The 12,288-nt window shown below is 51.2% G+C and overlaps 1 protein-coding gene across 1 annotated transcript; it reads right to left on the bottom strand.

Moving 5' to 3' along the window:
* Positions 1 to 7,772: 7,772 nt before the first annotated feature.
* ZNF408 (zinc finger protein 408) lies at positions 7,773 to 12,159 on the bottom strand. The gene is made up of 5 exons (XM_032414151.1): positions 12,096 to 12,159; positions 11,513 to 11,790; positions 10,742 to 10,803; positions 10,259 to 10,518; positions 7,773 to 9,421 (listed from the first exon to the last, which is right to left on the bottom strand). The coding sequence occupies exons 1-5, from the start codon at positions 12,142 to 12,144 to the stop codon at positions 7,920 to 7,922; spliced, it is 2,151 nt and encodes a 716-aa protein (XP_032270042.1). The 5' UTR covers positions 12,145 to 12,159; the 3' UTR covers positions 7,773 to 7,919.
* Positions 12,160 to 12,288: the final 129 nt, after the last annotated feature.

The raw sequence follows: 12,288 nt of genomic DNA, 5'->3' as shown, positions 1-12,288 counted from the left end.
TATAAAAAAATATATATATATATATATATATATATATATATATATAGGATATATATATATATCGATAGATATACATATTCCAATTTTTCTATATATTTTTTTAACCCAAGGTTTAACTTATATTTAAATTATATTCAGGGGGCACCTGGGTGGCTCAGTTGGTTAAGCGACTGCCTTCGGCTCAGGTCATGATCCTGGAGTCCTGGGATCGAGTCCCACATCGGGCTCCCTGCTCAGCAGGGAGTCTGCTTCTCCCTCTGACCCTCCCCCACCTCATGTGCTCTCTCTCCTCTCATCCTCTCTCAAATAAATAAATAAAATCTTTAAAAAATAAAAAATAAAAAATAAATTATATTCAGTAATGTTAGAACAAATCCTGTGTTTAAGTCACATTTTATGCATATGCCCATGTAACCACCATCAACATTTTTAGCCCCAGACTTCTGCGTGTTGTCCCTAAGATCGCCACTACTCTAACCACCATCACCCTGGACCAGTTTTGCCTATTTTTGAACTTCATCGAAATGGAGACCTACAGCATATACCTGTTTGTGTCAGGCTTCCCAGATTGTGTGTATCATGTGTGTATCAGCGGTCCATTCCTTTAAAAGCTGTGTAGTATCTCATTGCATGACTACTTATCCGTTGGATGCCTGTTGATGGGCATTTGGATTAGTTTCCTGTTCGGGCTGCATGAGTGGTGCCGCTACAGAGTCGTGTGCAAGCGTAGATTTGCTGGGTCATAGGGCAGGCATATGTTTTGCCCCAGTCACGGACAAATGGTTATCCTGAGTGGTGGTACTAGCTTACACCCCCACCAGCGGTGCTTGAGAGTTCTAGTTGTTCAGATCCTCACCAACCCTCTATATTGTCCACCCATTTCACACTATCCATCCTGATACACGTGCAGGTGTCTCATTGTGGTTTTCATTTGGATTCCCTGTTCACTGAGGGAGTTGAGCCTACTTTTTTTTTTTTTTTGGCTCCCGAGAAGTAGACATGAGAGGTGTGGCTTCCTCCTTCCTGCTTCAAGACAGGTGATCCTCTTTTTTTCTGAGGACCAGCTGGGGCCAGTGCTGAATCAACCAGGAGAGGGAGAAAAGGCAAGAGCAGAGGGTGTTGGCCAGGAGGACAAAACACACAACACATGGCACCTCTTCTACTGAGGCTTCAGGGTCCCCTTGTTCCCTCGCTGTCAGAACTCCCCCATCCCCACAGACAAGCATCACAGCATAAAAGAGAGCACAGCATAAAAGAGAGCACCAGGCCTGGTTTCACCATCTATAAGATCAGAACAGTATTTGCTTTGCAAGGCTGTTGTTGAAAAACTCATACTGGCCTCTTTGCGGACTTGCTGAGCCAATAGCATGCTCATGCGCAGATATGACCACTAATAGGCGTCTTGGGCCATGTCTTCCTCAAGCTGTTTGCAGACAATATTCCAAAGCAGAAAACTTTGGTTCTCTAGGCCCTGGGAAGATACCTAAAGCTTTCTGCTTAGATTTGGCTCCTGCTTTCCCAGACTTATGCCTGCATTTATGTGTTGGGGTGATGAATTCTCACATCGTGGTACCAGGGGCAGATCCAATTAGCAGGGAGAACTTTGCTGATGAGAACTTCATTTTGAAGACTATGGGTCCTGACATCTTGTCCATGGCAAATGCTGGACCCCACTGAAATGGCTCCCAGTTTGTCATCTGTGTGGTTAAGATGGATAGGTTGGATGGCAAGCATGGGCACTTTGTCGAGGAGAGAGACAGCGTGGATATTGTGAAAGTCATGGTGTTTTGTGTCCAGGAATGACAAGACCAGCAAGACTCTAGGCCATTCTGATAAATTTGGTTTTGCGTTTTATCTGATCTACACCATTCCTTTTGTCCCTGCAGAAGCACCCCCAGCTCTCAGAGTTTGTGATCTTCAGGTTCTCACTTGCTGCAATTCTTTGGAGTCCATATATCCCTGTCTCCCTCTGATCTAGTTGGATTCAGAGTTAAGTTTATCATTATGAAGTAAATACTAAGCTACCCCTTCAAAGTATTAATGTTTGTAAAGTATCACAATGCCTGCCACATAAAAAGCACCCAATAAACACCACTATTACATATGAAACAGGAAATACACAATGCTGCCTGTGAAGGGCTCTTCTTCCTAAAATAGTGAAACTGAATTAAATGAGCCTCTAGATTTAATTACTCGTTTATAGGAAATACAGATGATAAAGGAAGAAGTTAGCCGCCACCACAAGGAATGATGGACATTTAGCAGAACAAATGGCCCAAGTCTCTCTGGCAAATTCATGACATGGAAATAAATGGGGTGGGTTGGAGAGACTGCTCAGGATAATAGAAACCAAGGAGAGGGACGCTTGGGTGGCAACCCAGGCTTCAGGGTTCACTACAAGCACCCCAGCCTCTAGCGACTGTTCTTCGTGGAACCCTCTGAGCCCAGTGGGTGCCATGCAACTGAACACATCCTTCTTGCTTCTCACCCCAAACACATGCCTGCACACTTAAAGCGGATCACATTTCCTCTAAGCACAAGGCGATAATGAGAGGTTGTATTTCTCCCAACAAGTTGACGTCAAACAAAATCATGGGTAAGGCCAATGCTATGTTGTAAAATGAAGCTCTGTAATCACTGAAAACAGTAAAATTATGTTCCAAGACAGAATTTCAGAGCTGGAAAGAGGGTCAGGTATCATTAAATCCAGACGTTTTGAAGCCTAGGGCTCTGTGCATATACTAAGAATGGCCTTGTCCTTATGCATATTTTTTTAAACTCTCAAAAATTGCAAATTTAGGGGCATCTGGGTGGCTAAGTTGGTTAAGTGTCTGCCTTCAGCTCAGGTCATGATCTTAGGGTCCTGGGATTGAGACCCGCATTGGGCTCTCTGCTCAGCAGAGAGGCTGCTCCCCCCTCTCCCTCTGTGCTCTCTCTCAAATAAATAAATAAAATCTTAAAAAAAATTATAAATTTACCCTAAGACAAGAATAATTTTTTCCCTTTTTTGCTGAAATTATGTCTTTTGAGGTGGTTAATTATCTTGTTTCTTCCCCTCAATCTGATCAGCATTTTAAAATGAGTGAATTTCTCTCTCTCTCTGGCAGATAAATAAATAAAGTCTTTCAAAAGAATTTTAAAAAAGGAGTGAATTTCTATTTAATCAAAAGCTTTTAAAATATAGGATCCAGGGGTGCCTGGGTAGCTCAGTCAGTTGAGCGTCTGCCTTCAGCTCAGGTCATGATCCCAGGGTCCTGGGATTGAGCCCCTGCTCAGCGGGGAGTCTGCTTATCCCTCTGCCTCTGTCCCTCCCCATCCCCCCCAACTTGTGCTGTCCCTCTCTCTCTCAAATAAATAAAATTTAAAAATTTTAAAAAGGATCTATAGAAGAAAAAGTTAGCAAAAGGGCTCAAGGATGGAGCTGAGATTGGGAAGCAATGATCTGGTCCTATTTCCCCATGTCACTGTAAGGAAAGGGAATCTCCCCAGGTGGGGAGCTAACTGATCAAGGTTGTCAAGAGTTGGTGATAGAGCTAGGACCAGGACTCAGATTCCTGCCTCTCAGACCATTGCTCTTCCCCTCACATGACCTTCATCCCCTGGCATTCTGCTAGAGTATAGCCTCACTGTTCTATGAAGCATACCCAGTGCACATGCACCCGAAGTATGAAACTATTGTGCATGATGCTGACCTGCCCCAAACAAGCAACACCTATAGGAAACATGCAAGCACCTTAATCTTGTCTTCCAATTTAGGAGGGCTGATTGCAATACCACAGCCACAATTTATTAACTGTTCACCACGTGCCGGGTACATAGTACTGATGAGGTAGGTACCATAATTATCCCCACTTTATGGATGAGGAAACTGAGGCAGAGAGAAGCCAAGTAACTTGCTTGAGTTTATGCAGTCCACAGCTGAACCTGTCTAGAGATGGAGCTCTTTACAGTTCATGATGCTTTTCCTTGTTTACAGGTCCCTAAAATGATTCAAATATAATTCTACTGTAAGATTTTCTCATACTGTTAAAGTTGCAAATGGGGAAAGAAGATCCTTTTTTTTTTTTAAGATTTTATTTATTTGACAGAGAGAGAAGGAACACAAGCAGGGGGAGTGGGAGAGGGAGAAGCAGGCTCCCCGCTAAGCAGGGAGCCCGACGTGGGACTCGATCCCAGGACCCCGGGAATCATGAACTGAGCCAAAGGCAGACGCTTAACGACTGAGCCACCCAGGCGCCCAGGATAAAAGATCCTTAATCTCCTACACCTCCTGATGTTCGGTTCAGCAGCTGTAGACTCCGCAGTTAAAGCTGCCTCCAGGTTTAAGGTGTCCGGCAACATTTTCATAGCACCTTCGCCCTAGAGCAACCAGCGGCATTCAAGTTCAGTAATATATGCACCAAACTGTTAAAAGTGACTTTATCTTGGGGGGAAAAAAAAGTGAGTTTACCCAGGGGTGGAGGAAAGAAGTAGGGAATAAAGGAACTTTACCATTAGGATGAACAAGAATTATTTTGACATCAGGGGAAGGTACTTCCTCAATGAAAAAAGTACTCCAGAGATCAATCTTTTCAAGAACAGTCACTGCGTTTTAACTGGAAGAGCACTAAATTAGGGGTCGGAAGACCTGGGCCCTGTCCTCGTTCTGCTACTCTCTGGTCTCAGGCCTTGGCAACGACTGCTCTCGAGGCACCCGCGTCCTCCTCTAACACAGGGAGCTCGCACAGTGCCCCCCCCCCCCCATGCCTGCTCACATCTTACCACAAGTGCTGGAGAGCAGAGGCTCCCAAACCACGTGCCTTTGGATTTGTTGGCTTGGATCTGACCCCGCTCTGCATCACATAGGGACAGCCTTAACGGAGAGAAAAGTTCTTCATCTGTGTGCGGGATGGAGCAAAGGGGTGCGAGCATCCCAGGTTTGGGCCTAAGGAGGGTTGTGGGGTGTGGACAGGCCTCCCCAGCAACCCAAAGCATGCCCACCTTGCCTACACAGCTCACTACCGAGTGAGGAGTATGTCCTTCGCTGCACAGCTGGGGATCACGTGATGAGAATGTCCCCAGGATTCCTAAAACCACTGGGCACACGCCGCCTGCTGAGCAGCCCTCTGAGCCGGCACGACCCTGCCTGAAGCAGGGGCTGGGAAAGAACAGGACCTAGCACGGCTCACGCAGGCTCCAAGAAGCAGGGCTGGCTCACTCAAAACTATTAGCAGCTATTTTTCAGGCTTTGGATGGTATGACCTTTCTCTCCAGAGCGCCACGACTTCCTGCTGCCCCCCTCCCCGTGGACAATTTCAGAATGCTCTGTCAACAGGTTATTCGACTGGGTAGGTGCTGGGTAAATGTCAGGGGCAAAGCAGGAGACGTTGGGCTGCCCGTGACGTTGTGATCGAGTGCCGGGAAGCCAGAGAACACCCCACGTTTCAGTCCTGGCTCTGCCAGTTACTGGCTGTGTGATCTCGGCCAGCTACCCACCCGCTCCAACCCGGGGTTTCCTCATCTGTGACACAGGGGTCACAACACCTATTCTGCAGGACAGAAGGAAGGAACAAGAATCTAAGTTCTTCCTCTCTTGACGCCTACTCCTCAAAGCAATCCAATCTGGCTTCCAACTGCCCTCACTCCACTCAGTGCCTTCACAGACTTCAACCGTCTCGACAGCAGCAGACGTTCTTGCCCACTTCTTTGGTGAAACGCTCTTCTATCCGCTTCTGTGACACATACTCAACGGGTTTTCTATCCTGTTGGATGCAGATTCCGTGTCCCTTGCAGAGCCGCCGTTCCCTGTGTGACCCCGGAGGGCTGGGCCATGTGGACGGCGGTCTGGCCCCTCCCCTCTGCTCACCCCCCTCCTTCGATGCCCACCTAGCCACTAGCGTCTGTCGTGACTCTCCTTCTGCAGCAATTTTCTCCCACTCTCTGCCGACTTCTGACCGCTTGCTTGTGATCTCTACTGTTGGTGCTTCAAACTCGGCCCACCCCCAACCAGAATCCTGTCTCGCTCCCACCCCAGTGCCACTTCACGTACGAAGTCAGAAACCAGGAGTCAGCTCTCCCTCCTTCCCGCAGTCCATGAGTTCTGTCACTTCTCTCTCTCAGAGGACGTATCTGCCCCAAGTCCTCACCACGGTCTGTGGTCCCCAACCTGCCCTCACCTCCGTCCATCCTCTGTCGTGGCCACTCTGCTCCTTGCTCTTGCTTGAACCCGCTGGACCTTGCCAGTACTGTTCCCTCTCCCTGGAATCCAGCTCCCAGACATCCACGTGGCTCATCTCCTCCATGGTTCGGGTCTCTGCTCCTGCTCATATTATCAGAGGCCTTCCCTGACCGCCCTCTGTAAAATCACGCTCCCCATTTTAACCTCTCCCCCTGCCTTTTTTTCACTGCATTTACCGTCATCTGATGTGTCTTGTTTATTGTCTCTGCACACCAGGCTGTAACTGGGAGAGCAGAGGCTGTTCCTAAGCCATCTCCCTAACTAGCATGCAGGAAGTGCTCACGTGTTGGATGAATGATTCCATCTCTCTGCATTTCTACCGCTACAACCCCACTGCCCACAACCACACCTCGCCAGCCAATCCATCCTTCGGTGGTCTCTTCAAACACAAATCTAGTCACGTCATTCCCCTTCTCAATGTTCTGAGAATAAAGCCCCAACTCTTGAAGCAAGGCCGGCGTGACCCGGCCCCGCCCCCTCCCCTCACTCTCTGCCCCAGCCCCATTGGCCTGTTGCTCACAGCCCCCCCTCCCCAACTCTGATCACATGGCTCCCCACAAGCAGCCCCCGGGGCGCCTCCCCCTTCGCACCCAGCAGATCAGGCTGAGATGCAGGGCTGCAGCGCCGGGGTTAACGGCCTTACTCCAGCATGAGACCGTGAGAGTTTGTCTCGGCTCTGCTACCTCCTAGGAGCTGTCGCCTCGAGCAGGACACTTCAAGCTGTTTCCTGATCTGTAAAACCAGAATACTACTACTACCACCGACCTCACAGGGCTGCTATGAAGATTATATAAATAAACATGAAGAACTGGCCCACGACAAGGGCTGAGCGTTTATCATCATGATTCCTTGGGGACACTGTCCCTGATGCCCCAGGCCAAGTTAAACCATCCCATGTAACACGTCCATGTAGCACTAGCTACAGATCCTCTGCAAACTCTTGTCCAATGCTCCCTGCCCTACATCATGAGCTCTGTAAAGGATGTCGCCCCGGTCTGGCTCACAGCCACGTCCTAGCACCCAGGGTGGCCCAGGCCCACCGCTGATGCAAAACCTGTGTTCATTCCTTCCCTCAATAGGGCTCTTTGGCCAGGTCTTCAGAAGGCTCCAGATCTATCCCTGGCTGCCTTCATTGAGTCTGGTGTCTGTCAGCACAGAAAGAAAACCAATGTCACAGCCCTCAGATGGTGAGAAAGGCTGCCCAAACCACCTACAGCCCAAGTTAGAGAGAACTGTGAGCTGTGAGCTGAGCTCAGCATCTGGTCTTTTTTTTTTTTTCTCAGCCTCTGGCCTTTTAACCCTCAAGTCACTCCATTTGGTTCAAGATAGAAGTGCTTGTCCCTCAGGGGGCTCAGTGGGAGTGATGATCCCAGCACTAAGCACCCCAGCAGGGCAGCTCCAGGACTACCTGGGGTGGGGGGGTGGGGCACTTCCGCTATGTTTAAAGAACAAGCACCTTGAGGAGTTCCTGGAGAAGGAAGCAGAACAAGCTCTACTGGAAGTCAGTAATAAGTTCTTAAACCTAGAACAGGTTTTCCTTACAGTCCTGGGAAACAATGCGGTGGTCCATAAACAGGAAGGGAAATCCCGGACCTGCTTCTCAGAGTAGACTCCATCAGGCAACCCAAAGAGAAAGACGCAGACACCCAGCAGCTAGAAAACACTAGCTTTATATAGAACTCCCCTGGGGGAGGGGGGTGGGTCAGGTGCCCGTCTCTACCTCCACCACTTCTGCCCAGGCACTAAAGGCCATGTCCTTATGGATGAGCACCAGGCTGGAAGTGGGGCCCGGTTCCTCAGGTACCACAAAGCACTTATCCTGGCTCTCAGAAATGGTGACCTCAAAGACGTCCCGGGCTGGGGAGACGTCCTGTTCCCCGCAGGTGTCTAGTTCTGGCTCAGTCTGCAATAGTACCACAGTGGGCTCAGAAGCAGCGGCAGGCTGGTGACTGAGCTGGTGCCGCTTGAGGCTTTGGGGGAGGGTGTAGCCCATGCCACAGGTGGGACAGCGGTAGGGCTTGTCGGCCAGGTGGGATTTGAGGTGGCGCCTCAGCTTGGTAGCCAGCGTGTAAGCCCGGCCACACTGGGGGCACGAGAAGGGCCTCTCCCCTGAGTGCAGACGCTCATGAGCACGCAGTGTATGTGGGTCTCGAAGGGCCTTCCCGCACACGGGACACAAGTAGGCCTCCCCAGTGTGCGAGATCAGATGGCGCCGCAGCTCAGGCAGCTGCGGAAAGGCGTCAGCACAGTGCGGGCAGCGGTAAGGACGCTCCCCTGTGTGCAGCCGCAAGTGCCCACGCAGGTTGCCCCGCTGGCGGAACGCCCGGCCACAGTGCGGGCACAGGAAGGGCTTTTCGCCCGTGTGGAGCCGCATGTGGTTCCGCAGGGAGCCCTGGTTGGCCAGGGGCCGCCCGCACACAGGGCACGGGCACGGGGCAGGGGTAGCTGGCACCTGGTGGGTCTTGCGATGCAACCGCAGGGAGGGCCGGCGGGCAAAGGCCTTGCCACACTGGTCACATGCAAAGGGCCTGGCACCTGAATGTACCACCTGGTGCTCTTTGAGGTCTCGCCGGGTGCCATAGGCCTTGTCGCACTGTGGGCAAGGAAAGGGCCGCACCCCACGGTGGCCGAGCATGTGGGCTTTGAAGCTCTCCTCCGAGCTATAGCTCTTGCCACACTCAGTGCAAAGGAAGGGTTTGTGGCCCGTGTGCACAAACGCGTGCTTCTTCAGGTGGCACAGCTGCAGGAAGGCCTTGCCACACTCCCCACACCGGTACCGCCGCCTCTGTTTCGGGGAGCTTCCTGCTGGGCCGGCAGGGCTCCGCAAGTGTGCAGGGAAGCCTACCGGCCCCTGTTCTCCCGCCTGCTGGGCCCTGGGCTCCGAGGTCTTTTCTCTGGGTGGGCACTGACCACTGGGGCCATGTAACTTCTTGACCAGGTAAGCATGCAGCTGGGTGCCCCTGGCAGAAGGTGAGCAACCGGCCTCACTGCTCTCTGGGCCCTGCTGGGGAGCAGAGCTGCTCGGAGGTTCAGGTGGCACCTCTGTCTGGGGTGGGTCCTCCTCCTCCTCCATGCTGCCATCCTGAGGGGGCAGGCCGAGCGGTTGGCTCTCCTTGGGAAGTTGATCCTGGGCTTGGGGCTTAAGTCCAGGGCTTCCCATACTCTCTGCCTGGATGCTGGGGGTTGGTGACTGGTGACCAGGATCTGCAAGGCAAGAGTGGGGTGCTGGGGTCAGGAGAAACTGTAGCAGGTGGTGGCAGTGCTGTCACCAGGAAATTATAAGAATATGTGTCTCTTCCTACTCAGCCCCTGAACTTCAGCAGGAGCAAGAACACCGATCTCTTCCTTGGAACATGAACCACATGCTCTGCTTATCTTCATGTCCGGTCTCAGGTGCCTCCTGGGGAAGCACTCTTGGGAACCATGGTTCTCCAAACCTCCGGACAGTCATAGAGAAGGCTATCCCAGAGGCCCTATTCTCCTTCTGGAGACACACACTTAGGATGAATTAGGCCACCACCTCCTCACCTTATCTCATCTGAAAATAAAGGAACCTCCACCCCCACCCCAGGTAGAAGAAACATAAGAAATTGGAAACCTTATAAACAACTTGCTGTCTTCATCAACATGACCTTACTATTCCAGAGAACTTACTCAGGAAGATAAATACCAATACTGTTTGTTCTAAGGAAAAGACCCATCACTCTGCAATAGAAAGCATCAAATGACAGGTTATACCCCCAAGACTCTCTGAGCCTCTTGCCTGAAAATTCTAGCCTGGGGGTCCATGGATACTAAACTATTATGTCATGATCCTTATTCAATCCCGATCAAGCCCCACCCCCATTCCACACTGGAAGACCCACCTTATACCAGACTTCAAAATTTCAATAAATATTCAGGCTTCACGCTTTCCCCTCAGAAAACCTACTAAGACTGTAATGTTCTCCTTTATCTCTGTGATTCTCAAAGCTTTGCTTTGTCTTATCAACAGGTTGTTCTGGTGATAATTTGGGAAGATAGCACCTGTTTGCCACATACCTGCCCAAGGTTCTGCTGCATCTTGCCCTGGGGAGTCCACCTCCCGTTGGACAGCAGAGTTCACTTCTGTCACCACAGCCATGGCTGCCTCTTCTTCTAGCCCGGGCTGGGTGGGGCTCAGGCCTGCAGAGGGAGGCTGGGGCCACAGCAGCAACTCAGAGCCTGGCAGTACGACCTGGTACACCTGCAGATGGAGCTTCTCGCTGACCCGCACCAGGGCCACGTTCCCCTCACCTTCCAGCCTGCCCCGCTGCACCAAACTGCAAAGCAGAGGAAGAGCTAGCTCAGGAGACCCTCTTCAAGTGGCCCTCCCTAAAGTCCCAGCTTCTGGGCAGTCCGAGTCCTAAAGACCCCATGCCTTTGGAACACTCACTGCAAAAACTCACTGGGTGGGGAATTACAGTGGGCTTCTGGTTCCGTCTCATGCCATGACAGAAAGCCTCAAAAAGGACCATCTTCACTACATACTCTCCTGTAACTTACCTGATCCAGCCTGAACTCTGCTCACAAGCACACACGTCTCCCCATGGGCCTAGTGACACGTCCTGAAATAAACCAATAAGAGTCCTTCTCCCATGTGTTTGGGGGGACCAGGGTGGGGGAAAAAAGGGATGTAACCTCTCCTGAGACAGATCTAATACGAAGCCCCTGGAAGGTTAATGTTCTGGTTCTGCCTCTACAGGACTGTGTTGTCTGATGTTTCATCCAGTAAAGACCAAAAGCCTATCCCCCTCACCTCCCTCCCACTGTGTGGAGAATTACTAAATTGAACACATTACTGCCTTCCAGTGAGTACCAAACAAAAAAAGGAGTTAAGAGGTACATCATCTTTTAAGACTTACTATGCAACCAAACCCTTTACCTGCACTATTTCATCTATTGCTCCAAATAACCCTGGAAGATTACAATAAAACGGCCATGCCTTTACCTTACAAATGAGTTAAACGACACACGTCATTTCATTAGCTAGGTGACAAAGCTGGGATTTGATTCCATGGCTTTTTAATCCTAACCACCTTTGCTCTTGACTTTCATCACTCCTGACACTATACTAATCTAGCTTTCAGCACCTTTCTGCACCTTGATTCCTTAACTACTGCAAGTGAGGGGAAGAGACAGTCCTGGAGAGAAGGGGCAAAACTATCACCTATCTCTTGAAACACCCTGCTTCTTCTAACTGAAGAGCTGTCCAGAAGTGGCTGAACCTCTTCCACAATTTCAGTCACGGAGAAGACAAGTCCTATTCTTCAATACCTCCTCCTGCCGCGGTTTCACTCCTTCATCCTTCTGCTCCAATACAGACTCCTCTTCCAGCGGCCCCCAGAGCAGTCCCGGCTGCAGGGCTTCCCCGACACACCAGACCCCTAAGCGCTGCTCCTCGGCGAGTGAAGGGCCAAGGGCCAAGCCCCGGGGGAGGCTCTTTAGAGCCAGGACGGCCCGGGTCGGCCCAGGCGGGAAGTCCTTGAGGCCCTGAGCACAGCCTTGTCCAGAAGGGATCCATCCCAAGTCCGGGCCCAGGCGCGGGTCAGGGGCTGCAGGGAGATGGGGAAGCAGTGAGGGGGCGACCCAAGAGGTCGTGCGGGTGGGGACAGGTGCAAGAGGAAACCGCAGATCCGGCTAGGCCTTGGCAGTCTGAGGGATCTAAGGGCTCTAAATGGGCCGATCGGAAGTTTGAGGGGGTTCGAGGACGCTGAAGCCCCCAGAGACTTCTAAGGGCACCGGAGGAGGATCCCGGGTTAGGGAAGAAAAGGGCCTGGGGTAGAGAGTCGACCAGGCAGGGAACGTTAGGTCTATCTAAGGCCAAGGCCGAGAGTCGGAGACACCGCAGGTCACTAACCTAACCGCAGTCTCTCGCCCTCGGAGAGCAGCTCCTCCGCCTCCTCCATCCCTCCAGAAAAGCCTCCCTCCGCCGGAAGTGAGTGTTCTCTTCTCCGCTCCCCCCGGAAACAGTTATCGGCTTCCAAATTTCCTGTCAGGAAAGAATGCTAAGAGCCAGACTCATTGGTGCACAGACCCGGGAGTTGGGGAAT

Source organism: Phoca vitulina, unplaced genomic scaffold (genome assembly GCF_004348235.1).
Source record: "Phoca vitulina isolate PV1807 unplaced genomic scaffold, GSC_HSeal_1.0 scaffold16, whole genome shotgun sequence".
In the NCBI taxonomy this organism is placed as follows: Eukaryota; Metazoa; Chordata; class Mammalia; order Carnivora; family Phocidae; genus Phoca; species Phoca vitulina.
The sequence above is the reverse complement of the archived record's forward strand: the minus strand, read 5'-3'. Positions and strand labels throughout refer to the sequence as shown.

Excerpts from the sequence above, each read along its gene's own strand:
- ZNF408 (XM_032414151.1), bottom strand. The coding sequence starts at position 12,144 with ATGGAGGAGGCGGAGGAGCTGCTCTCCGAGGGCGAGAGACTGCGGTTA. Across the intron at positions 10,519-10,741 it reads CAGAGTTCAGGCTGGATCAG|TTTGGTGCAGCGGGGCAGGC; the intron begins GTAAGTTACAGG and ends TCTGCTTTGCAG. Across the intron at positions 9,422-10,258 it reads TGCAGCAGAACCTTGGGCAG|ATCCTGGTCACCAGTCACCA; the intron begins GTATGTGGCAAA and ends CTTGCCTTGCAG.